Source organism: Rattus norvegicus, chromosome 17, assembly GCF_021556685.1.
Source record: "Rattus norvegicus strain SHRSP/BbbUtx chromosome 17, alternate assembly SHRSP_T2T, whole genome shotgun sequence".
In the NCBI taxonomy this organism is placed as follows: Eukaryota; Metazoa; Chordata; class Mammalia; order Rodentia; family Muridae; genus Rattus; species Rattus norvegicus.
In genome coordinates, this window is record NC_141550.1 from 26,217,111 (window position 1) to 26,241,894 (window position 24,784).

At 47.7% G+C, this 24,784-nt stretch overlaps 2 protein-coding genes across 7 annotated transcripts in view; one reads left to right on the top strand and one right to left on the bottom strand.

Annotated features, from left to right (window-relative positions):
* Txndc5 (thioredoxin domain containing 5) overlaps positions 1-15,470 on the top strand; it is a 28,112-nt gene extending 12,642 nt beyond the window's left edge. Inside the window, 7 exon segments of the mRNA NM_001271330.1 lie at positions 3,755-3,851; positions 6,083-6,198; positions 8,355-8,441; positions 9,036-9,176; positions 11,816-11,898; positions 13,016-13,145; positions 14,041-15,470. Of these exon segments, the coding sequence (NP_001258259.1) occupies positions 3,755-3,851; positions 6,083-6,198; positions 8,355-8,441; positions 9,036-9,176; positions 11,816-11,898; positions 13,016-13,145; positions 14,041-14,163 (777 nt within the window). The 3' untranslated portion in view covers positions 14,164-15,470.
* A 95-nt stretch (positions 15,471-15,565) lies between these two features.
* The window catches only part of Bmp6 (bone morphogenetic protein 6), a 255,105-nt gene continuing 245,886 nt past the window's right edge, over positions 15,566-24,784 (bottom strand). For 3 of the 6 annotated variants that reach the window (XR_015640641.1, XR_015640640.1, XR_015640639.1), the window contains 4 exons: positions 18,312-18,388; positions 16,868-16,978; positions 16,398-16,780; positions 15,566-16,218 (listed from right to left, as the gene is read on the bottom strand). Coding sequence is in view for 3 of the 6 variants with exons in the window: in XM_087589870.1 (XP_087445996.1) it covers positions 16,631-16,780; positions 16,868-16,978; positions 18,312-18,388 (338 nt within the window). In the remaining 3 variants the exon portion in view is untranslated. 6 annotated transcript variants of the gene reach the window in all.

Consider the following 24,784-nt stretch of genomic DNA (forward strand, 5'->3'; position numbering starts at 1 on the left):
TTCATGTAGGTTGAAACTGCGTTGTTTTCTCTGTGGAAATGTTCTTTTTTGGAAAGGTAGGTATGAGGCAAAGAAGTTCTAAATAAGAGGTAACAGTCTCAAAAAAAAGTTTAAAAATAAACTTTGACTAAAGATGTCTTCTTCTAGGGTGGCCTTGTCCTGCACCTGTTGTCAGATGGCAGAGGAGACACATGTAGACAGACGCCTGCCTCCCCCCTGGGAAGTACAGGCCAGGAGGCAGTGGGCTAGCTAGGGTCAGCACAGTATCGTGACGGTTTCTCGTCCTCTGTGAAGGAGGGAGGTGCCAGCATGAAATCTTCCCTTTGGCATCCCAGAACCAGAACCAGTCACTAAGCTTTCTGTTCAGTGTCTCTGAACAGAGGAGACTCTCAGGTGACCACTACCAAGGAGAACAGCATGAAGTGTGCTTTCTTGTGGGAACATTGAAACACACAATCTTTTAGGTTCTATGAATTAAACCCAGGGCCTTGACTCAAGGCAGCTCTGTCTCTGAACCCAAATCCCAAATCCTATCCCAAATACGCAGTCTTTCTATAGATTATTCTTTTTATAAGTATTTTTTAATTACATGTGTTTAATTTGTGTCTGTGTGCAGGGGCTGGGTGTGGAAGTTGGGGTGGGAGGATTGTATCTTGAAACATTCACGTATTGGAATAAGGTGGCTTGGGGATGGGCCCCAAGTCTAGACATGACACTCACTAATGTTTCATAGTCTCGTTATGTGTACCTTTTACACACAGCCCAAAGGTGATTTGTGCACAATCCTCTTCAGCCTGTGTCACAAGGCCAGTGTGGGTTCAGATTTTGGAGTATTTGTGGTCAGGGTTAAGGATGTTGACTTTGTAATGTAAACAATGTGATTGTTTTTGTCACCTTGACACAAGATAGAGGTAATTTAGGAAGAGAGGTTTTTTTCATCCATTAATTTATTCACTTTACATCCCAGTATCAGCCCACCTTCTCCTAGTACCTCTCACTCAAATTCTCTCCCCATTCTACCTTCTCCTTCTCAAGAGGAAGTGCCGCTCTGGGAACCCTGCCTCCCTCCCCCCCCCCACACACACTAACAACCCCCTTCCTCCCACCCTCAAGGAAGATAAAATTAACTGAGAAATTGTTTGCATAAAATTGGGTTGTGGGCAAGCCTATGGGACATTTCCTTGATTAATGATTACTGTGGGAGGGCCCAGCTCACTGAGGGGCAGTGCCACTTCCCAGCAGGTTGTCCTGACTTGTGTAAGAAAGCAGGCTGAGCAAGTCAGTCAGCAGCGGTCCTCCATGGCCTCTGCACCCACTCCTGCCTAACTTCTTTCAGTGATGGACAGTGGATGTGAATGTAAAGCCAATGAAATCCTTCCTTCCCCATCAGTTTGGGGTCAGGGTGTTTATTACAACAGAAAGCAAACCTGAACATGAACTTTTATCTAAGTTAAAAATGAAGCTCTTCAAAATCTCAGCTTGACAAGATAGGGAGCAGTTTTAAAACCTTTGGAGATGTATTGAGGAAAAAAAATGGCTTTTTAGAGCAATGTTAGTCGTTATCGAAAGATAAATATACTAAAAAATGTCCATGCTGCATAGGCAGCTCAGAGGGGTCTAGAGTGTTGTCAAGGGGCAAAGAATAACTATTGGGTCTTCAGCCTTGTTTTTCTGTTCATTTCTTTTTTTTTAAGTGTATTTTTATTTTTCATTACGCATGCCTACGCCTGTGTGGAGGTTCCTGCACATGAGTGCAGTTGCCTTGGAGGTCAGAAGAGACTGTTGGAGCTTCCGGTGCTGGAGTTTACAGTGGCTGTGAGCTGTCTGAGTGGGTGCCGGAGACCAAACTCTGGTCGTCTGCAAGAACAGTGCACACTGAACTGCTGGGCCGTCTCCGTAGCTGCCTTGTTCATTTCTTGTTGCTGGCGTTTTCACGTTGTCTGTGCTTGTTGGATGACTAAGCTCGTGTTGGTAGAGTTAGAAAGACAGCATTTACTCCGCCCTGCCCTGCTTGGCCTTGGGAGCAGACAGATTCTCAGCTGGAGACCTGCTGTGTTTGTCTTGTTCTGTGGCCTCCTGTGGTAGGTTTTCCTGGCACCTGTGTTGGTAAATGAGCTTGGACTTGAGATGAGGTGGCTGCTGACGTTCTCTCCTTAGTTTTCCTTGTCCTCTTCACTGTCATCCTCTCTAGGTTGTCCGTGGTGAAGAGGGCTTTGTGGAGTTGTGGTCTGCAACCCCATATGTGTCCTGTCTTACTGGAGTCCCTTGCTCTGCTGAGCCCTGATGGCTAACATTTCCCCTCCCCATCATTTCTCTCTGCTACTGGAATTGTGTGTTCAGCTGACTCCACACGGTCGCCTATGGCAGGGCTAGTGTCATGAGCTCTACATTTCTCTTCCTTTTCCTACTCAGTGTTCCGGAAATGCTGTCGGAATGGCGTGGAGGACCTCCACAAGGCTGCTAGCATCCAAGGGTTATGGTCAGTTGCGCGTTTACTGCTTTGCCCTGAAATTCCTATAACATTTCTCCTTCCAAACATCCAGCTGCAGTTTCTGTCAGTCTCCCACACTGTGAAGGTTCTTCCCAGGCTCTCCTGTGTGGTGGTCTGCTGTGTGCTCCTGTTGGTGAAATCATACCTGTTCGTTGCATTGAACTATTTTACTGTTCTCCGGTCCTCCATTGGGACAGCGTCTGGTCCTCATGGCACGCACTGCCGGGGAGGCTGTCTGAGCCTCTGCTGCCTGTGGTACCTGGCATGGTGTCAGTGGCATGGGCTGTGGCTCTTGGATCTTAGCCTTGGTGTTCATGGTTATGATGATGAAGTGGCTTGGGCTGGCTGAGGCTCTCCTCTGGGTGTGATGGGAACAGGGCTAGAGTTGCCCAGGGTGCTCTCCAATTTACAAGTTTTAAATAGCTTTTGTTATAACACATTGTTGTGGTTTCTACTTTATCAATTACTATGAAATCTCCATTGTGCTCCATGTACAAATTAAACTGTCAAAAGCATGCGTACTCAGGAAATGAAGTAGCTATGGGGCTTGGTTCTATCCATGATTTCAAGCAGGGGCTCTTGGGATGTGTCACCTTCAGGAAGGGCTGGCCGCTGTGCTGGCAGAAGACCCTTTGCAGGGCTGTGCCCTTCTGTCCTACCTTGTCTCAGGAATTACCTTTTTAATGTTTAGCTCACAAGGTCTACCCGATCCTTTCCTTGGGTCCTCTTGCTTGTTGAGTTCTGGGTTCTTATGTCCTTTCTGTCTGTCTTTGGTAGCTTCTCCTCCCCAGGTTCTCTCTGCCCCTTGTAAGAGCTGAGGGTCACCAGGACCTGCTCTCTTGCCATTTTTGCCTTCTAGGTTTGCCTGTTTCCCCACCTTTGTGTCTTAGCGTTTTCCTGTGTAGAGAGGCTCATTGGAACTTTACCTTGAATCCTGTCTGTGGGAAATCTCAGATCAGGTCCAGGAAGAGAACATGGTTTCTGGGGTGTGCAGACTTCAGCTTGTTTCTTTGTTGGTTGAGTTTGGGGTGAGGACAACTGCCCCAGAGCTCAGGCCAGTAAGGTGGGCCTGGTGCTAAAGCACCCAGAGTTCTTGGTGGGGGTGACTCCCTGTCTGGCCTTGCTCAGCACTGTTGTGAGAGAGACAGGTGAGAGCAGACAGACATTTTTGGAGTCTTCTGAACAGGGCCTGGTCCTCCTCCATGCCCCAACTGCATCCTCGAGGACAAACCCACTGATGACTGTTTTTCTTCTTCCTATTAGACACCAGAGCCAGAGGCAGAACCACCCAGAGCTCCCGAGCTTAAGCAGGGCTTGTATGAGCTCTCGGCCAACAACTTTGAGCTGCATGTTTCTCAAGGTAAGGATGGAACCGCCTGCCCTGGCCCTGGGCTGGCTTTTCCTCTCGCTGTCCAAGGACTCATAGCACCGTCTAGTCGCAGCTCACACTTTCTCTTCAGCACCATTGGGACTGTTGCTTAGTGAGCCTGCTCTTATGTATTTCCTCCCTTTTCGTCCTGGTAGACATAGCTGGCTCCTGCTGCAGCTGTGAGCACGCTAGGCACACACAACAGCCTCGGATAAGAACGTATTTATGAATGGTGTGAGCTTGTTTATTTGTCGGAGGCAGAAGGAAGCACGTCTCTTACTTGTTTAAACAGTGTAGTAGGACTGTTAAAACTGTGGATCAAATCAGGTGTTCTTTATGTACTGACTGTGGAATCGGTCTCGTAAATATCTGCCTGCCGTCCCCACTGCGAGTAAGACACAAGCTTCCCTTTGTTACCACATAGACAGGCCTCAGAAGTTGGCTCAACCACACACGGGCAGAGAGCAGACGCCGCCTCCCTGCTGGCTCTGTTACCCAGTGCTGCCCCAGAGAGAAACCCCCCTGGAAGACTGGGGTGCGCACACTGTGACAAAAGGACTTAGAACTGCATCTGGCCTTGAAGCCTGTGCCTGCTGGGAGCCTGGTGCCCTCCTCATCACCTGCATTACTCAAAAACTACCATGGTGTCTTCATTGCTACTAGAATGAGTGATGTAATCTATACTACTGCTCCAGCAGTGGGACCTTGCTATATCCCCTCCTGGGACATCACATTGACTGGGGCTTGTGTAGAATATGTACGTTCTGCACAAATCCCCTCATCCTAGACAGTCTCCCGCCGCCGGCCAGCCAAACCCCACCCAGTGTGGGTGTCTCCCGAAGGACACACCCTGAAGCCCCCACATGGCAGTGTTTCGGGGCCCACTGCTCTTTCTTTAAAAGACAGCTATGGCTTCCTGACCTTGCTGGCTTCCCATCAGAGTTGCCTGGATTCTGGGAATTGAGTCTCCATCCTGCAGCACAGGCTCAGTACTCCACATATCTGCACAGAGATGCTGTTAGCCTCAAAGATCAGTTGCTCATAATTTTCAATAAGTGATTCGCCATTTCCCTGAAATGCATTATTGCCAGTCTTAGCCATCAGTGTGGCTGGTCACCACCACAGGCCGTGTGGCCACCGCCCAGTATGTGCTAGGCGTCCTCTCCTGATCTGGGGTTGCCGTCAGCCTAATGTAGAAGCAGGGCAACCAGATATAAACCTGAGTCTAGAAAATCACGCTGTGACCACTTGATATTTTTTTCCTTTTTTAACTAGCCAGGAACATTATTTATTCTAAAACCTTCTGGTTTTGTTGTTGTTGTTCACCTCTTTTTGTTTGTTTTCACAAAAGATAAGCACAGAAAGCAAGAGTGAGGCTTATTGAAGACAGTCTTCCATGACTACAACAGCCCTTTTTGTACCACCCATGTCCCAGGCCTCTCTCCCATTCCCTACCCAGAGGCACTCGCCCTCTGTGTGGGGCCCATGCGTAGGCCTTGTGGCCTCAGCTCAGGTGTGCAATGGTAAATCCTCGACTTGTTTGCTCATCTGACGTAGGATGGTTCAGTTAATGCTCCTCCCAGCCAGTCTTATGTTGGATTTGGTGGATTTTAAATGCATGTTTCACTCACTGAAGGCCGAGGGTGTCTGTGTAAGGTTCTGTTGATCCACACGGTCTCCAGCATTTTCTTTCGGCATTCTTTGCTGAGCACATAGGGCTTGTGGACCTGCAGAGTTCCCTGCAGTCTGGACTCGGCTGGTTGAATCGCTGGCAGTCACACACTACCTTGTTTTGGTTTTGCCGTGTCTGCTTTTGGGGATGCCGGAGGGCCTACGGGTTGCTAGTGCCTCAGAAGAAGATGTGTTGTCTGTGAGGCAGCAGCAGTCACGGCCACTGCCTGGCCCTCCCTCATCAGTGATGCTATCCCACCTCATTTATCACTCGCAGTGTTGAGGTGGCCAAAGAGCCAGGGCAACTGTACAGTTCTTTCCCTTCTTGCCAGCTTTTGGCTAGTGTGAGTTGGTTCTCGGTTACCCTTCAAAGATGACAAATTTGATTTTGAACTCAGATATAAACACTTGTGGCGGTGAGTCCCTTTTACCAGAAAGACTTGAGATCTGTAAGCAAGGAGCAAAGCTGTATTCTTCAGTTCAGCATTTGATCCCGTGACGTAAACCCAATGTGTCCTTCCTCTTCCTCTCCGCCTTGGCCTTCCCTACAGGCAACCACTTTATCAAGTTCTTCGCTCCATGGTGTGGTCACTGCAAAGCTCTGGCTCCAACTTGGGAGCAGCTGGCTCTGGGCCTCGAACATTCTGAAACTGTCAAGATTGGCAAGGTAAGTCCAAGCCCTTGTTAAAGTGGAAACAGTCTGCTTTGGGCTGGATTAATTAGCAAAGTAGTCCATTATTCATTCCGTGTGCAAAGTCGCAAACTTGATTTATTAATTCCAGTTAGTGTGCCACTTGACAATTCATTTCACCTTCACAGATGGCAGCTTGGTTTTTGGCGTCTGCTGGCTTTTCCACAGAGTGGAGATAAATTATGGCCTTGGTCGATTTATTCTGAAGGGATGGCCAAATCTGAATTGGCAGCCCTGGAGCTATGCAAAGATATGGGGTAGAGCCTTGTAGAATGTTCACTGGATGTTCATGGAGCTCAGCCAAAAGCTTTCTTAAAGGGTCCTTGCTGGGTTCTGCACTCACATAGGCTTATAGCAGACCCTTCATGGCGAGCCTTCCTTTACACCGCTAGCCACAATTCCTTCCAACTGTTCAAACAGAGAAGCCAGAAGTAATGGGCAACATTTCCATGTGTCCAGGCTTTCTGGGACCATCCAGGCTCCCGGGCTTCTGGCTACTTTCAAACTCATTGATTTCTAATGCCCACCGGACACTCAATCTTTATGGAATTCCTCTAGAAAAATGTCTCCTTTTTCCACTTGCTGTAGGGCTTGTGTGTCTGGGTATGATGGTCAGAAGCAGAAGCTGGGGGGAGAGGGAGGGCGTTGGTAGATCTGGCAGGCTGGCCTTGGTTGAGGTGTCTCTCCTCAGTTACTTCTTTACAGAAAGGAAACAAGGTGGATGGTGTGTAGTCCAATGTGAGTTTGCTGTTGAGCATGGTGATACATTGTAATTTAGCTGGGAACATTGTAATTCACACTGTGAGTTGTATGGACACCCCCCCCCCCATGCTTTCAATGTGGCAGTCTACCATGGACTGATAAAACAATGACTGACATAATAAATATTACTGGTTATTTCAATCATTGAACATTGTATGGAAATACAATTGGAAAATATATCTTGCATTCATTCTGTCTTGCCACAATCTTGGTACCCTTACTTCAAATTATTTTGAGAGTTTTTATGGGAAGTAATTTGTCTTTATCCAGTAAAGGCTCTAAGCAGAGCAGACATGAGCAGACAACACAGACTGTGAAGGACCTTTATTGCTAGTCACTTGGGCTGCTTTAGACAGGACCCTGGAGAATGCTTGTTCCCCTCACAGACTTAGCTGGAAGCTCCCTGGACTTCATTTGAACACCTACGGGCTCTTGCTGAAGCCTTATAGCTTAATGGAGTTCAAACCCCTTGTCATTGATATGGTGACAGCCAGCTAAGTTCTGCTTGGCCAATTTTAATGATAAAAACTTTTTTAAAATAATGCTTGTAAAAATATCAGGCAAGGAGGGCCTTGCTTTACATGAAGTAACCTAGGCCAGGTCTAGTCACCTGGTACAGGTCTCTAATCCCAGCTATTCCGGAGTCTGAGGCAGGAGGACCACAAATTCAAGGCCAACGGGGATAACCTATTGGGATTCTCTCCCAAAATAAAAATATTTTAAGAAAAGGGGAGGGGATGTAGTTCAGCTGCGCTTGCCTCATATGAACAGGGCCCTGGGTTCAGTTCAGACCAAAATAAATAGCTACTGACAGTCTTACTTGAACAAGTTATGTAGTGCTACACTTACCAATGTTATTAAACATGGACGACTTGCTCCCGTTTATGGGGGTGCATGCACAGGAATCAGACTACAAGGACCTGTGCATGCAGAGCACATGCTGTGTCTCTGAGCTGTCCCCCACTACCACACACACACACACACACACACACACACACACACACACACCTTGATTTGAAACTATATAGCAAGTTTCTCAGCACTGGGAAATGCCCCATGAATGTCTGTCATACTCTCAGAAGCATGGCTCACACCCCTTCCCAGACTAGGGGTGGGGCTTCCTAGACCTGCCCTTTTCAGTTGAATTCAAATAAATCCCATATCTCAAGACAAATTTTCTCACCGTGTTCCATTAGCGTGGGCGTGTTTGTGGGTGGCTTCTAGGCAAAGTCTTTTTAAAACTTGTAGATTGCTGCCACGGTTGCTCTGAGATCTGGATCAAAACTTCTTTTTTTAAGTATCAGTTGTCTGCTAATGCCTTTGGAAGGCTCTGGAGGAGCCGACTGAGTGCCTCTGTTCTGTGTTCTCAGGTTGACTGCACGCAGCACTACGCGGTCTGCTCAGAGCACCAGGTCAGAGGCTACCCAACTCTGCTCTGGTTTCGAGATGGCAAGAAGGTATGTCTTCAGCTCCGTGTGCTGTGGGGTGACCCTTCTACTAGCCATTGTGGCCGAGTTACTGAGAGTGTAAGGTACAGGAAATGGCCACTGTCAGCTCTTGGAGTGATGTGTACTATAGAATGCAATGTGTGTGTCCCTCTTTACTGATAGACCTGGTAAATAAGAAAACTCGCATTTGCCAAACTCTCCCGAGGCGGTTTTGTAAGCTTGGATGTCCACTGAAATTAGACACCTGTGCAGACACCAGACGCCTGTGCTCTGGTGTGAACACAGACCTTCTAGGCCTCAGAAGGTCTCCTGGTGGGCTTCTGTCTCCCTCCTCCTTCAGTGCCTTGCCCATGGTCAGCATTGTATCTCAGAATTCTCAAGGAAGATGGGTGGATGAATGGCTAGCTCCTGCTTTAGACTCTGATGGTGTACAGCTTGGGGTGGTGTGTGAAGTCAGTCTGATTTCCCATCTGAGTGAGAGCTCCTGCTCACAAAAGACACATAGCTGGAGCTGAGACTCCTGATAGGGGCCTAACTGGGCAGATGATGGGGTGGGACAGCATGTGACCGAGAATGATGATGGCGTCTGTGTGTCTTGGACAGGTGGATCAGTACAAGGGAAAGAGGGACTTGGAGTCACTGAGAGACTATGTGCAGTCCCAGCTGCAGGGTTCGGAGGCGGCTCCGGAGACTGTTGAGCCATCAGAGGCCCCGGTGCTGGCTGCTGAGCCTCCGGGCGACAAGGTGGGTGTTTGGAGGGAGATGGTCCTGAGTACCTACAGACTCTTCTCAAATGGGGTCTTGAGTGTGAAATTGCTTCTGATCTACTGCTACACGCTCCTCATGGCCACGGTCAGTAGGGGTGTCCCTTGAAAATCCCTGAGGTCGAGGGGAGAAGACCCTGAGAGAAGGCGCTTGGTGTTGCAAGACTCAAGTCTGTCTGCTCTCAGTACTTGGGAAAGATGTACATGAGAGCTTGTTGTAAGTCTTCTCTGCTGCCTGGGCCCCATTTCTGTTCCCTCCAGAGCTGGTCGCTGTCATTTCACTTTGACCCTGTAGCAAAGGCTCCTGGGAGATGTGCAGCAGGAAGGGCTATGCAGAGGATTGGGTAGCCAGATCACAGAATATGTCATCTGTTTAGACAGCTTCTGACCTTATTCACTCAAGTGGCTTCGTTTTTTCGTTTTTATGATTTATTTTTATTATTTTTGGTTCTTTGTATAGGGGCGGGGGAAGGGGGACCTGCAAGACCAGCGGCATCTGATCCCTTAGACCTGGGGTTACAGGCACTTGTGAGCCGCCTACTGTGGGTGCTGGGAACCAAATGTGAGCCTTCTTAAGAGAACATGCACTCTTAACCACCGAGCCATTCTCCAGCCCCAAGGGATCTTGGATTTTAGACTTTTAGTTCTGCATTTAGCAAGCTGCAGGTGCATTCTAGATACCATCACGGGCTACTAGGAAAAAAGAAAAAGCTCTGGTAACTGTTCCCCAGCCTGTGAAAGCTGCTAGGTCTCTGGAGGAATCAGTGGAAAATAGATGAGCTGGGGTCAGGGGGCTGTGGCCAGCACGGTAGTCAGCCTGGAGAGAAGAGAACTGAGCAAGGGTTTCCAGAACTCAAAAGTTGCCAGATGGGGGCGCATGGGAGTCAGATACCATCAGGAGAATCAGCTGGTGCAGAGCAGGGCCAGTGAGTCAGGAAGCACCGTAAGGAACCAGTAGAGGGGTGCCCAAGAGTAGCCAGGGATAGGAGAAGTTTGGAGGGTGGAGCCCTAGCAGGTCAGAGCAGGTCAGCTTCAGGAAGATGATTTGCAGCTGCTGAGGTAAGAGGGAGATGTGTATGAGAGTATACACCCCCAAAATAAGGGGGTGAGATGGTGGGGGCAGGAGGAGGGGAGCCTAAGGATCCCACTCAAGTGAGCAAGTAAAGAGGAGGTTTCTGAGGTCCCTCAGATTCCAGGAGACTCTGGCCAGGGATGGCAGATCCTGAAACACAGGTCAGAAGTGGGGGTGGGCTGTTTGCTTGCCTGGGGCTGGTTTCCAAGTTGTGCGTATGGGAGGATGGAGACAAAACAGTGGGCAGTCAGTGCAGGACTCAGGACCAGTGAGCGACGGGTGGTGGTTGGAGTCTATGGGAGGGTATATTCCATGCAAACTGCCCAGTCATTTCATGTGAGCAAACCCTGGACTGTGGAGTAGAGAGGTCCTGGCTCCAGCATCATATGGGCACCACCGTATAACCGAATGGACAGTGTTGTTTCAGCTCCCACCACTGAGTTCTTCTCTTGACAGTGAGACACTAGGGTGGGGGTGTCACAAGCAGGGTTAGTGAGCTGCCTTGTCCCTGGGATGAGGGCAGTGACTCATTGGAGCCATCACTCAAGAAAAGTCCGCACTTGGAAATTGGATAAATCAGTGCTGTCAGCTGCCCCTATCATGCCCCCCACCCCCACCCCCAGTCCCAAGAGGCCTCCTCAAGCTTAGGGCCCCATTCCTTGGGTGTATTCTTACATAGGTCATGGATAGCCCGAAGTTTTGGTTTAAGAAATGTGATCACCTACAATGTTAGGGGAGCACGCGTGTTGTCCCTAACTGGGTAATTACACACTGCAAGTGCTTTCATGGTTATTTATAACGAAGTTTTCCATCTCTGGCCTCTCAGGGAGCACAGCCGCCTATCTGGACATAGGGCGGTAGTGTTTGTCGGACTTAAGTCCACGAACTTACTATTAGAGATCCAGATTGTGTGGTGGCTGCTCCCCAGCACCTCTGAGGGGGCTGCTGAACATCGGCTTTTAGAGAAATACAGGCGGGATCCCATGAAGAGCTGTCCAGATAGAGCTGTTTAAATGCCTGCATGAAACTCTGTAGCCTGAGTCAGGCCCATACGCTCACGCTTTTTGTAGATCAGAGCACGCAGAAGCCCATTGGCGTGAGTGTAATAAAACCCACCCACGTCTGTGCTGCCAGGTCCCTGTTGGCTAGAAGAGATAAATTCTTGTAGATAGGCGGGGCAGGAGAGAAACACAGTGTGTGAGCTCATGAGACCCACAGAGGCATCTTGGGCTACAGGCCTGGGAGCTGTAGGCCTAGCCCAGAACGACTGGTCCACACTGCAGAGCCCTGGGAGACAGTACAGCCCATGGGCTGGTTATGGGAAGAACAGGGGCCTGGGAAGTTGGGAGGTCTGTTAAGGGTCTCAGCATCCTGCTGCCCACACCCCTCAGCAGCTCTTGGACTTGGTACCCTGGTCCCTGTGCTAATGTCTGTCCATCAAGAGATCTGGCTGCCCTGCATACAACTCGTAGGCTGCTCTGGCCAGATCCATCTTCGACCCTGTTCTGCTTTGATCAGTGTGTTTAAATTGACCTTCCTCCCTGAAGGGCACTGTGCTGGCACTCACTGAGAAGAGCTTTGAGGACACTATTGCACAAGGAATAACCTTCGTCAAGTTCTATGCTCCCTGGTAAGTGGCCACCTCAGACACTGTGCCAGTGCCCCCTGTGAGCATGTCTCTCAGCACATCCACGACTATTTTATAGAGAAAGATATGAATTTACTTTTAAAGCTCAGTCTACTTAGGCACAAACAAAACCAGAAGCGAACTGTGATGGGCTCAGCTTTCTCGTCAAGCCATTCAGCACATGACCTAGTTACCTGAACCTTCCTGCCATGCAGTCCTCGGGGACTAGAATCTCAGTGGACCTCAGAAACTGAGACCTAGATAGCCTGGCCCCAGAGGACGGATGGGTTCCGAGACTTTTATGAATGGCTGCAACTCTGCATGTCCTTTGATGGCCCTGAACCTTAGCTCTAAAACCACGACAACAGTTTGTAAGTACAATAGTCCAGTTGACCAAGCACATAGAGCAGATGATCAACCCAAACACAGCGGTCACTGTGATACCCCGATCTGCTTGTTCCTCCATGCACGCAGGAGTGCTGCTGATGAGCACGTAACCCATGACTTGGGCAGCTTTTTCCCTTGACTAGAATGGCAGCTTGGTATGGTGACTCAGGCCTGAACTCCTAGCACCGGAAGGCTAAGGCAGGAGGACTGAGTTCGTGGACAGCCTGGACTACAAAGAGAAGAAACAAAAAAAGAAATGGTGCCATGTAATGCTACTAAACTTTACTTAGAAACCCCCAAAGCTGTACAGCTTGGTGAGTTAAGAGAGAAGCCCTCCTGTAGTGGGAAGGGCAGAGAGAAAGCAGACAGCAGTGAGGGAAGGTTTGAGCGTAGCACGTGCAGACGAAGCCATCCTCATCGCCGTGTGTCCTCCCGTGCACATGTTTCCAGCTCACCCTGCTGTTCACAGTGATTCTGTGTCAGCTCCACTCACCACACTGTAGAAATGGGATCAAGATCGAACTTCTTTGCAAACCTGCTCACTTCTGTCAGGCTACCAAGGGTGGCAAGACTTTCAATTCCTCCTTAGGAGAGGAAGGAAGGGCCCATAAATACCCAGTGGGAGAATTTGGTGGTTATATAACGGATTCTGAGGGTATGGTGACTGCCATGCAGGCGAAACACAGGCTGACCTTGACCAGCTCTCAGTACAGCTGCCCCTATTCTCTTCTAGGTGTGGCCACTGCAAGAATCTGGCTCCTACCTGGGAAGAGCTCTCTAAGAAGGAATTCCCTGGCTTGGCAGACGTCACCATCGCAGAAGTGGACTGCACCGCTGAGCGTGGTGTTTGCAGCAAGTACTCGGTGGGTGCCTGAGGGGAAGCGTGCCTAGAGAGGGGGAGCCCAAGATTTGGATCAGCGCCCTAGGGGACTGCCACTCAGCATCGTGGAACGAGCTCACTTACTATGTCCAGGCCTCCCTAGAGAATGGCTTGTCCTTGAGTTACTCCGTTTGAGAAGTAAAGACCGTCTGCCTGCAACAGAGGAGGCTGGCCTTGCGGACCGCAGCTCTGGGTTCTAGCGGGTATAGTCCTAAGAGTCGAGCGACGTGTTGAGAGTGGGTGCTGTCTGCTGGCTGGCCAGCACTCTTGTCCTACCCACCCAAGGGCTCAGCCTTCAGTTATAAACAGGCATCCTAAAGGATGGGGCCGGGAGGAATGTGTGAATCACACTACCCTAGGAAAAGGCCACGGCTGGAGAGGACAGTCTGTTTAGCTGGCATGTTTTTTTCTGAGCTCCTCATATGATCTTTTGGGCTATGTGTGTCGTTTATAATTCGCCTTCTGTATGTATGGTGCTGGGCATGGAGTCAGGGCCTCATGCACACCACAGTCATATGGTAGCTCTGATATTAGCCTCAGAATTTCCCAACCTTACCTATAGCAGTGTTTTTTTTAGGTTTGGGGTGCTGCGTGAACTCTTAAAACACTGACATCAGATCTCTTTCTTAGGATCTTTCACTGAACTTAGAACTCACTCATGGGCCGGGCCAGCTCGCCAGTAAGCTCTGAGGATCCTCTAGTCTCAACACCCCCCCCCCCCCCGCACTGGAATTATAGATGGGCACACCAGGACCCATTTTGTACACGGGTGCTGGAGGACCAAATTCAAGCCCTAATACTTACTGTTCCCTGTGGCACTTTTCTGACTGAGCCATCTCTTTGTATGCAATTTAAACTACTCTTTTCCTCCTTTAAAGGTACGAGGCTACCCCACATTGCTGCTTTTCCGGGGAGGTGAGAAAGTGGGTGAGCACAATGGAGGCAGAGACCTCGACTCTCTACACAGCTTTGTTCTGCGCCAGGCAAAGGATGAACTCTAAGAACCCTGGTGAAGCCGTCATCCACCCTGGCCTTATGCACCCCGTGCATAGGAGTGACCTCACATGGACATGCGTATCTTCACTGTGGTTAGTCAGAACGCTGAATGTATTGAGCTTGTGTTGCTTGCTGTGTGCCCTTTGAGCCACCACACACTACGGACCTTAAGTTTCTCTAATGACAGCTCACGGTCCCTGGGCAAACCAAATTATTTTCAGTGACTATCCATCCTGTAACCTTCTCTGACAGAACTAAATCGGCTCCCTTTGCAACTAAAACACAGTCAAGGAAAACCAAATTGCTGAGCTCTCTTGGCTCCTGAGGGATGTGAGGAAAGCGTCACACAGCAGCAGTTTTTCGAATTGCCTGAGTTCTGGAGAGGAGGCCTGTGGCACTGCTGACTTAGTAACATGTCGGCCCATAGTGTGCAGATTGTAAAGCAAAAGTCCACGCAGTGCTGGAGATCCCTTCATAGCCGCTGTTGGGTGTTATTACTTCTCTAGTTGAGAGAGGTAAGCCATAACAAATGGTACTTCTGATGTGTGCCCCAAACACTCGTGTTTTCAAAGGATCCTCTTGTCTGCTTTGCGTAGGGTGGAGTGGAGAGGTCTTCTGCAGAAAGTGAGGGTGTGGGATGATCACAAGGTGGGTCCTCACCTGATAAGCTTTCCCAGGTCTAAGGACCAGGAGACTCTGCAGCTCCACACTGGCCTTCCTAGACACAGCTTCTGATTCTCTTCCTAAGTAGTCCTCTTAGCGGCTTGCTCTATAATCTCCACCATCAAGGAGGCTGACCATCTTTCTAATAATGTATGAGCAGTGGGATTCATTTGACCTCAAGACCAAAGACTGCAGTCGGCAGGACGTCTAAGGTTGGATGTCACACAGCTCCTTCCGGTTCCGTTCCTGCCGTCCTGGTTATCAGACACTGCTGCTCTTAACCCTGCAGATGCAGCCCGCGCCATGCCCCTGTCTGTCTTGTCCTCCAAACCGTATGTTTGTGCCCAGCCCTTCACCCACCTCCCCATAAGCAGGGTGAAGTCAACACCTGGCACAAAATGTGTGGCAAGGAGGCTCGAAACAAGACTACGTCTGCTTCCTAAGCATCAGGCGCAGAGGCGCCTGCCAACCATTATGAACGTTTGTTATTAACCATGTGTGGGCCATAGCTGTCCGTGAAAAGCAGCTCTATTGGCCAAGCTCACAGTGGCGTCAGCTTTGCATCATGAGTCTTGTATTAAAAGAAAACTCAAAAGTGGTACAATTGGTTTATACTTTCTAAATAAACTTTTTTTTTTAAAGAAAAAAAGTCTGGTCTTTGCTTAAATGTTACAGCAAAACGGATATAAAATAAGACAATAAGTTATAGTTTCTATTTACAAAAAAAGCTGTAAGTACAAACAGTTACAGATTGTAAATGCATTATTTAATCAGTTTAGTATGAAATTGGTTTCCCAGTACATGATTGTGAAAAAGACATTTAAAAAATATTCTAAGATTCAGTCTGAGTCTTACTTTCTACAAGAGGAAATGGTGGTTTTGGTTTACAAACAGCATGCTCACCTCAACAAACCCATTCTTAGAGTCAGGGCCCTTCTGTTTGTGGACTTCTGCTTTAGACTCTAGCCCTGAACCGTGGAATGCTAATGTAGGGAAAAGGGAAAAAGCAGAGTTAGGAGAGAGAGAGCTGATGTGTTGGGGCCAGTGTTCCTGATGGTAACGTACATGTCCAGCCAGTCTGCCCGAGAGACGCAGAATCACATTCTGCTGTTCCGTGGTTTAAATGAAGGCTACTGCAGATGCTTCAGGGCTCTACCACAAAGTACAGTCCATCTACTTTGGTTCTAGTAAGGAATTCTGTGAGTAAGGGAGGAGTATGGCGTGGGAATGCTATAGTTTGTTTTGACCGAAATTAGTACATTTTCACACCACCAAGAGTCAACATAAAACAGGTAACTAACAGTAGACAGAAGGCACCTCCACAAAGCCCTGTGATGGCCAGGCTGCAGGTTCTGTGGGAGCTGCCCTTTGCTGGGAATGGAATCTAATAGAGTGTTCTCCTCTCCTCCATTCGGCTATCTGCAAAATCTCCCTGGGATGGGTGCTGTAGAACCACTAGGTCTGTCTTTCAACCAGGGATATTTAATATTCCTTCAAGTTTATCTCCTACTTACACCACAAACAGCTAGATCTAAAAGCTAAGGCTAGTCTGGGTGGGACTGGGGGAGGAGAACACTATGTTTCTGTAGTTTCCAGGCCTGTGCTACAAGCATTACAGCTTCCTACAGACCAGCAACTGCTCAACTGGGAAAGCCATCGACAAGGTCCTCGTAAAATCCTCCTTGGGCTAAGGCACCAGCAGGAGATGCTTTGAGTGTCATCGTCCCGCTGCACTGTGCTGCTTCCCGTGTTTTAAGGCAGATGTTAGGAATCCGAGGCAGAATCACAGCCCCTGCAACTGGCTTCCACTCAATGACATCCACAAGCTCTCACAACCATGTTCCTGTATTTTTTCAAGATGACATTGGAGTTGTCGTCGAAGTAAAGAACCGAGATGGCATTCAGTTTGGTTGGTGCGCAGCATGGTTTGGGGACGTACTCGGGATTCATAAGGTGGACCTGTTCCAGAAGAGAAGCGTGGGAGGACACTGTGAGAAATGACACTGGATCTAGGCCTGGCCCCACCAGCCAAGTCAGAGCACTCACCAAGGTCTGTACAATGGCGTGGTTGGTGGCATTCATGTGTGCATTGAGAGGGAAGGAACACTCTCCGTCACAATAGTTGGCAGCGTAGCCTTTGGGTGCGATGATCCAGTCCTTGAGATGAAGCAAAAGGAAGACATGAAGGATCCACCAGGCCACCCTGTACCATCTGCACTCTCAGGGGCCCCAAGAGAAGGTATTGTTTATGGCGCACAATATGGGGAAATGCAGGGAGTTTAGGGAAATGCCCAAGTTCACATTCAAGTGAAGCTTGAGCCTGTTGGTCAGACCCTAGAGCTTCCGGTCTTTGCATGGGCTCTTAGCTGCTATGAACTGTTACCTGTGGAACTGAGTGAGTGTGATGGTTTGTATATGCTCAGCCGGGGGAGGGGCACTATTTGGAGGTGTAGCCTTGTTGGAGTGGGTGTGTCACTGTTGGTGTGGGCTTTAAGACCCTCATCCTAGGTTCCTGGAAGTCAGTACTCTGCTAGCAGCCTTCAGATGAAGATGTAGAACTCTCAGCTCCTGCTGCACCAGGCCTGCCTGGACACTGCCATGCCCCTGCCTTGAGGATTACTGAACTGAACCTCTGAACCTGTAAGCCAGCCCCAATTAAATGTTGTCCTTTATATGACTTGCCTTAGTCATGGTGTCTGTTCACAGCAGTAAAACCCTAACTAAGAGGGTGAATGGCTTGAGGTACAAATGCTCCTTGGTTACACCCCAATAAAGTGCCCACTGTACACCTAACACACCGAGCATCCTAACTTAGCAGAGTGCACTGTGGGGCTGATCAGGAGCCTCTGATGCCGCCGATGAGAGAAGACTGTAGCCCAGAGAAAGACTCAACTTCAAAAGTCAGAGCACTAGATCTACTGAACACATACTGCCCCTAATGTCACCATACAACTGAAATACAGTCAATTAAAACACTTGTGTGGACTTGGACCCAAAAGATTCTCTACAGGATCCTCTACAGGATTCTATTATGCTCCTGTCAAAGTCATGCCACTTACATACAAACTACTACCTCCTGCTTCTCCTCACACCTAGCTGGACTTGATATATGGGCCAAACAAGTTCTTCCACACAGGGGCAGAGCCAATTTAGAGCTACTGGAAAAAGTCATCACATATTTTTGTGATCCTGTTTCAAAATAAAAGTTCTTTAAATGTACAAATAAATACACTCACCCCCTTGGACTTTGAAAGAGCGAGGTAAGGCAGAAGTAGGCCTTGGGTTTAAGGGGTCACAAAGCTTTGGGAGCCCACAAAGGGCACAGGGTGCACTGGGTATATCAGCAGGCCAGGTTTCCCTGTCTTAACTCCAGCAGGTTGAACATTTGAGGGCTCCTCAGATTGCTATGACAGCCCCAGGAAGCTGATGATGGCCACCAGTGGTGAGATAAGATCAAGGTACCTATCGCCCTCCTTACCCTGAGACTCACCTGCCATCCCAGGTCCTGGAAGCTCACGTAAAGCTCATGCTTCTTGCAAGCTGTTTTTAACTCACTGCTGTTGTAGTCTGTTGAAGGACATAAAAAGATACACTTGTTAACTCCTTTATTTAAAAAACTGATATGAAAGTTTTTTTTTATCTCATACATGCCAGGCAGTGGATGAGGCTCAGGACAACTGTGAACCAGGCCACTGTTGACACACATGGTCCCCCAATAGTTCAATTGAGTTCCCGGTTATCTGCCTAAATTTGGAGCCACTGAAGAAATTAATCATTATTTTTTCCCCTAATCATGTTTCAAAAGAAATGCTGTTAAAGTGTTCAAATCCCCTTAGACCTTGAAAGAATGAGATAAGAAAGTTGGCACTGAGTTAGAGGGGTCATGGAGCTCTAGGACACTCTCCTCTTTGTGTCTACTTTGGGCATCCTGTGATTTAATGAACACCTTTAAGCAACAGATGTGTGTTGTGTTATCTGCTTTGTATAGGGTTTACAGAGGGATGTGTGAAGATTTCCACTGGACTTGAAAGATGACACACATTCGCAGGTGGCTGTGCTAGACAGGATTCACTCTATTTTAGATGTGAACTACCCAGACATGGCATGGGGCTGGAGATAGTTTCTGACACCCCCCCCCCGAAAAGAATGCCCTGAAGAAGTGTTATGATCAGAGGTCAACCAGGGGACCCAGAAATAGAGGAAAGTGTAAGGCCATGATCTCCCCCAGCCTCACTGCTGGAGATGACCCCTCTACATGCGCCCCCCAAACAATCATTCCAAAATTAGCAGTTCCCCAAAACCATCTGCTGAACTTGCCTATGCAATTCAGGAGCCACTGGCCTGGCTTAACAATCTCTGTAGGAGACATGGGAACACGTTGGTTCCTTCCAGCCCATCAGAACACCTTTGCTGTGACATGGGGAGCGGAGAGATGAATCACATATAGTTGTGTCCTCCAAGATTGGAGACTCAACAGGGCTGTGAGAGACATGTACTCAAGTAGTTCAAATGCAACTCAGAATATAAATGGCATGGTCAAGAGTCATGGGTCAATAGTCCTGAAGCTTGTAGAAGGGAGAGTGGGAGTGGGGACAGTTCTGTTGGAATGCATGGGAGGACTCATAAAGAATTGGGAGATACAATTGGAGAAATGAATGACTGGGAATGCCGACAATGATGTGGACTTTTATTAGAGACATGAAGGGAGTGTTCAAAGGGTTTTGACTAGTGGGCTCAGAGCCATGGTTTTAAACATGTGAAGACAAGGAGACAGTTTTTGGAGAAAGATTCTTCCTCTAATATGGTTGAGAAGAGAAGCAGAATCTAAATAACATGCACACTACCTCTGCCTTTATCAATCAACTACACAAACCAATCAATTAACTCATGGATGTCTTTGACCTAGACAATCACACTTTATCTCTTGGAATTCCCAACCCCAAATCAGAAGAAAGTGTACAGAACTCATAATTTTGTAAAGAAGCCATATCAATGAAGGCTAGTGACCTGGCAAGAGAGATCTGGGTCAAGTACTGGCTGGCTCTAAATGTATTCACCATCACCATCCCTGCTTGCCTACCTGACCTTGCAGAACTTCCTCCCCGATTTTAAGTCTATATGAGAAGGAAACTCCCATGGAGGGAACTTCAGAGCAGGGCATAGAGGATTCTCACTCTGAACCACCGTTGCACACAGACAAGACCTTCCTGCTGGAAACAAGCCTTCAATGAGAGAGGTTGGGGGGAGGGAGGGAAGGGAAGAGGAGAGGAGAGGAGAGGGAACACAACTTAATGGGTTGTAGGTCAAAGTAACTTCTAGAGAAGACTATAAAAGAAAAGTAAATAATGGTAAGGCAGGGAATACTAAAGCAAGAACATGATGACAAAAGAGCAGGCAGATAGGGAAAGATAGGTAGATGCCAGAGGGAGGGAGAGAGGGAGGGAGGGAGAGAGGGAGGGAGGGAGAGAGGGAGAGAGAGAGAGGGAGGGAGGGAGGGAGAGAGAGAGAGAGAGAGAGAGAGAGAGAGAGAGAGAGAAACAAGTAGAACTTTATAAAAGCCAGTAAGCATTGGAAATAGAATGAAAGACCTAAGCACGAGATATAACCTAAGAGAGAGGTAGAGTCGTTCCATTCACTTAAAGAAACCTCTTCAAATATAAATGATCAGAAACTATGACTACCTATAAAGAGACATAGAAGATAGAATAAAAGACCCAACATAATTCTATTGGGAATTCCAGACAGATATGAGAGGGGAAAGTGATATTTGGAGACCTAAAGGCTCTGAGAATTTCCTAGAATTCGAAAAGGATTAACATTTTACATTTAAACACCTTTAAATAAAAAGGTATGATGAGCCTTAATCAGAATAAATTCCTATGATGATAAAATCTGGTGAAATTAGAGTATATTAAATAAAAAATTCTCAGAAGTAACAGAAATTTAAGGAAGATTAAGTAGGTTGATGACAAAATTAACAAAAAAATATTCGTTCAAATATTAAATGTCAAAAGAACAAGTCCACAAATCTAAAATTTTATACCCAGCTATAGGCCCTTCTCACTTTCCTTTGGGCCTCTGAATTCTCTTTCCTCTCCTGTCACCTGGGTACATGGACTGAGACTCTTGAACATTCCAAGGCTACAGTGTCCCTGTACTCTTGCAGCTGTCCTTGTCAACTATATGATCCCCTACCTAGGGTCTCACCTGGAATGCCCCTAACCAACCTACTTTTTGCTTGTCCTTTCTCCGAACTTCCTTCAAAATCTTTTAGCTCAATCTTAGAATCACTGGCCATATAAAATACAGAAATTTCTAAATAATTTTCTTTTATAGGTGAAGCATATAGCAGCAGTGTGAAATAATAAAGAATGGATCAGTCAAGCATGATAGGGCACACATCTATAATCCCAGTATTTAGGAACCTGGGAAATTTAAGGCAGGAGCACTTGCCATGAGTTCAAAGCTACCCTGGACTAGTGACCTCAGGAAGTGTCAATAGAATAGAAGACAGCTTCATATTGGATCCAAGGACAGAAAATACATATAAAAGATGGCAGACAGGTAGCCTTGCTTTATAGAAATCTATCACGGTAACTGATCTAGTCATTAGAAAGGCATATATAGAGTCCTATAAAGCAAGGCCACCTGTCTACCCTCTTTATCACACGTAGTTGTGATACTACTTTTCAACTTCCAAACCATAAGCTAAAATGAGCTTTTCCTTGCAAGTGCCTAGCTGCACATGTTTTGTTAGAGCAACACCAAATGGACTGAGCTATCAAATACAAACCCAGGACCACGAGGCTCCATGACATCTCCAGAAGTGTGTGCCTTCTGATGTTGTTGAGAGAACGATGCACCCAGAGAGGGCACAGAGGTTCCACGACACTAACCCCTGACCCACCTGGTTCTAGGTCACTGATTTTGCAGAATATTCTTAAGTTTTTAACACACTGCCAATCATAAATACAGAGCCTTCTGTGGAAAACTAGTAAACATGAAAGAGTGGGCACAGAATCTCCTCAACTTGTAGGAAAGACAGACCCAAGCATGGGTGGCCTGGAGACCTCACCTCGGGGACAGTCTCCGAAATAGGGCAGGGCAATCCTGCTGAGGACCTTGCGCTAATGAGTGGGTTTATGGTAGAACTGAACTAAAGGTCACCTGGTCAGTATTTGAAAACTATTGTCAGAACACGGACAGGGCAACTTCCCCACCTCTATATTTCATTTTTTCTCTCTGTTACACCATGGATGGGATGGTCCCAGGACTTCATCTCCAACTTCCCAACACCCCAGCTGGCTGTGAGCGTTCTCTGGTTCTGACTCCCTCAGTGCTCGCACAGAGAACTTTCTGGAAAGAGAAGCTATTTCTTTTACAGTCAGACGTTGACGTTTTTGTTATTAAGGACTGGGGCCAGAGAGAGGAAAAGCAGGAATTCAATCCTTCTGTTTCCTTTCCTACAGATATTTGCTGGCCGAGCTTGTGTTTCCTTATAGTTCCATGGTGAGGGCTGGCAAGGAGCATATAAATATTTGTGGAGGTCAAAGACCTTTGGAATACTCGTTTCTGTAGCTCAGGGGTGGGTGCCCTAGGTTCCATGTGGGATGATGCTGACCCAATTTTTTGTGTTTTGTTTTTACAGATTGACAGATGGCTGAGAAAAAAACCCCCAAAAACCCTATCCTTTACCCCAGCCACCCTTGATATCTGTTTACAAGAGGAGTTTGAAAAAGGCCAGATTTTTTAAAAAAAGTATGCAGCTAAAATTTAATAAGAACATATGCATTTAAATGGGAGAAAAGAAAAACAAAAAACAAAAAAACAAACCATAGTTTTGTCCAAGTAGGGCAGAGAAAGGAGAAAGTATAGAGTCAGAGGCAAAAACAAAACCATGAAAACAGGGAACCGCTATAGCCCCCAGGCCAGCAACAGGGCCCATGGACACAGTGTCAGACTTCTGGGTGTCCTGTACACAAACCTGGGGGATCACCAGCACTGCCACTGAGAGGGTGTGACGGCTTCCAGGCCCCAGCTCAGAACCATCAGGAGGAACCAATGCTGCCCAGGTAGTTCTGAGCACAGGAGAGCCATGGAGAGCTGCCTTGGAGGATGAGAGGCAGGAACACCACAGCTCCAAATAGAGCCAAAGATGCCCAGGCGTCTTTGGGACACGCAGCCATGAACACCTAGTACCAGTGTCAAAACACACCTTTAAGAATATATCTGGCTGCTATAAGCTTAATGCAGCAAGCAAAATCTGGCTCTCAACCATCCCAAAATGGTTCTCTGCTTCAAGACAGGAGGGCAGGGGTGGTGAGAAGGCCTGGCAGGTAAAGGTACTTGATGCCAAACCTGATGACCCAAGTGTCTGTTTGTCTCTGTCTCTCTCTCTCTGTCTCTCTGTCTCTCTCTCTCTGTCTCTCTCTCTGTGTCTGCCTGTCTCTGTCTCTGTCTGTCTGTCTCTGCCTCCCCCCCCTCTCTCTCTGTCTGTCTCTGTCTGTCTGTCTCTGTCTGTCTGTGTCTGTGTCTGCCTGTCTCTGTCTCTGTCTGTCTCTCTCTGTCTCTCTGTCTCTCTCTCTCTGTGTCTGCCTGTCTCTGTCTCTGTCTCTGTCTCTCTGTCTCTCTGTCTCTCTCTCTGTCTGTCTGTCTGTCTCTGTCTCTCTCTCTGTGTCTGCCTGCCTGTCTCTGTCTCTGTCTCTCTGTCTCTCTCTGTCTCTCTGTCTCTCTGTCTGTGTGTGTGTCTGTGTCTGCCTGTCTCTGTCTCTGTCTGTCTCTCTCTCTCATTCATGTCCTCTTCCTCCTCTTTGGCAGAAGGCATACCTCCACTTATTCCCCCTTCTCTTCAAATGTCAAGGGCAAAAGCAAAGCAGTAGCAGCTAAGGTAGCACCTCAGTTTTCAGAGGTCTAGCTGCCCTTGCCTTATCTCTGGCCTTCTAAGCCCTATCTTATCAAAAGAAGAAACAAGTCTCCTGCTCCCACTCACCCTGCCTGAAGAACAACATGAGGTAGATGCAGGAGGTGCCAGCTCTTTCTGTTGCCACATTAGACCAAGTGCAGGCAACCCTCTGGGGTTCAGAGTTCTGGTTTCAGGAGCCTCTTACCAGGCCTCAGAAGGGCTTGACTTTCTTCTACATTTTGTTTATATGAGTACTATATCAGTATATCAGTATTAGAGGCCATAGAAAGGCCACAGGTAGTTCTAGGATTTTGAGGTTTCATACTCACCACATAATACATGACTTTCACCTCCTTTTAGCTACATACCTTATAGACAGACAAGGTTTCCCATAAACACTGAGACTCCATGAGTGTCACAGAGCTTCCTTTCTGTCACCTCCTAGACTGAGGGGTTCCCTGACTCCCAGACCCTCCCCGTGGTTGGTAACCCTGAGTTACCTGGCATTTTATACCCACTTGCTCTGCTCTATTAAGGTTCAGAATCAAAATGTTTGGGGCCAGACTGAAAGTGTTTCCGATTTTGAAGGTTTTTTTTTTCACCCCAGATTTTGGAATACTTGCATTTACTTTTCCTAAGTTGAACTTCTTTGATACAGAGAACCCCAAATTCGAAAGGTTTTTTTAGTGCTGACAGGATGGTCAGATGGTTTCAGACCAAGTGTTTGCCTTTTGGAATTTTAGGATTGGGGATGCTTGGTCTGGACCAACCCACAAGGGAAGACCTGGGGAGGAGTCCGAAGGGAACTTGCTTATCTGTTGCATCCCAGACCACTACTCATAGGAAAAGCCAAGCATGATACAGGTAGATTTTGATTCCAGCTTTCGAGTCACTAGCCCACATCTAGTCCTGTATATGTATAAAAGATTAAGAACTGGTTCCATTTAACACACTCTGAACAAGGCTCTTTCGAAGCCAAGGTGTCTAGAAGCCACGCTGAGGTTCTAGAACTTTAACTGAAGCTCAAAATGACAAAGTCAACTCCCTATCTCCTTTGAGAA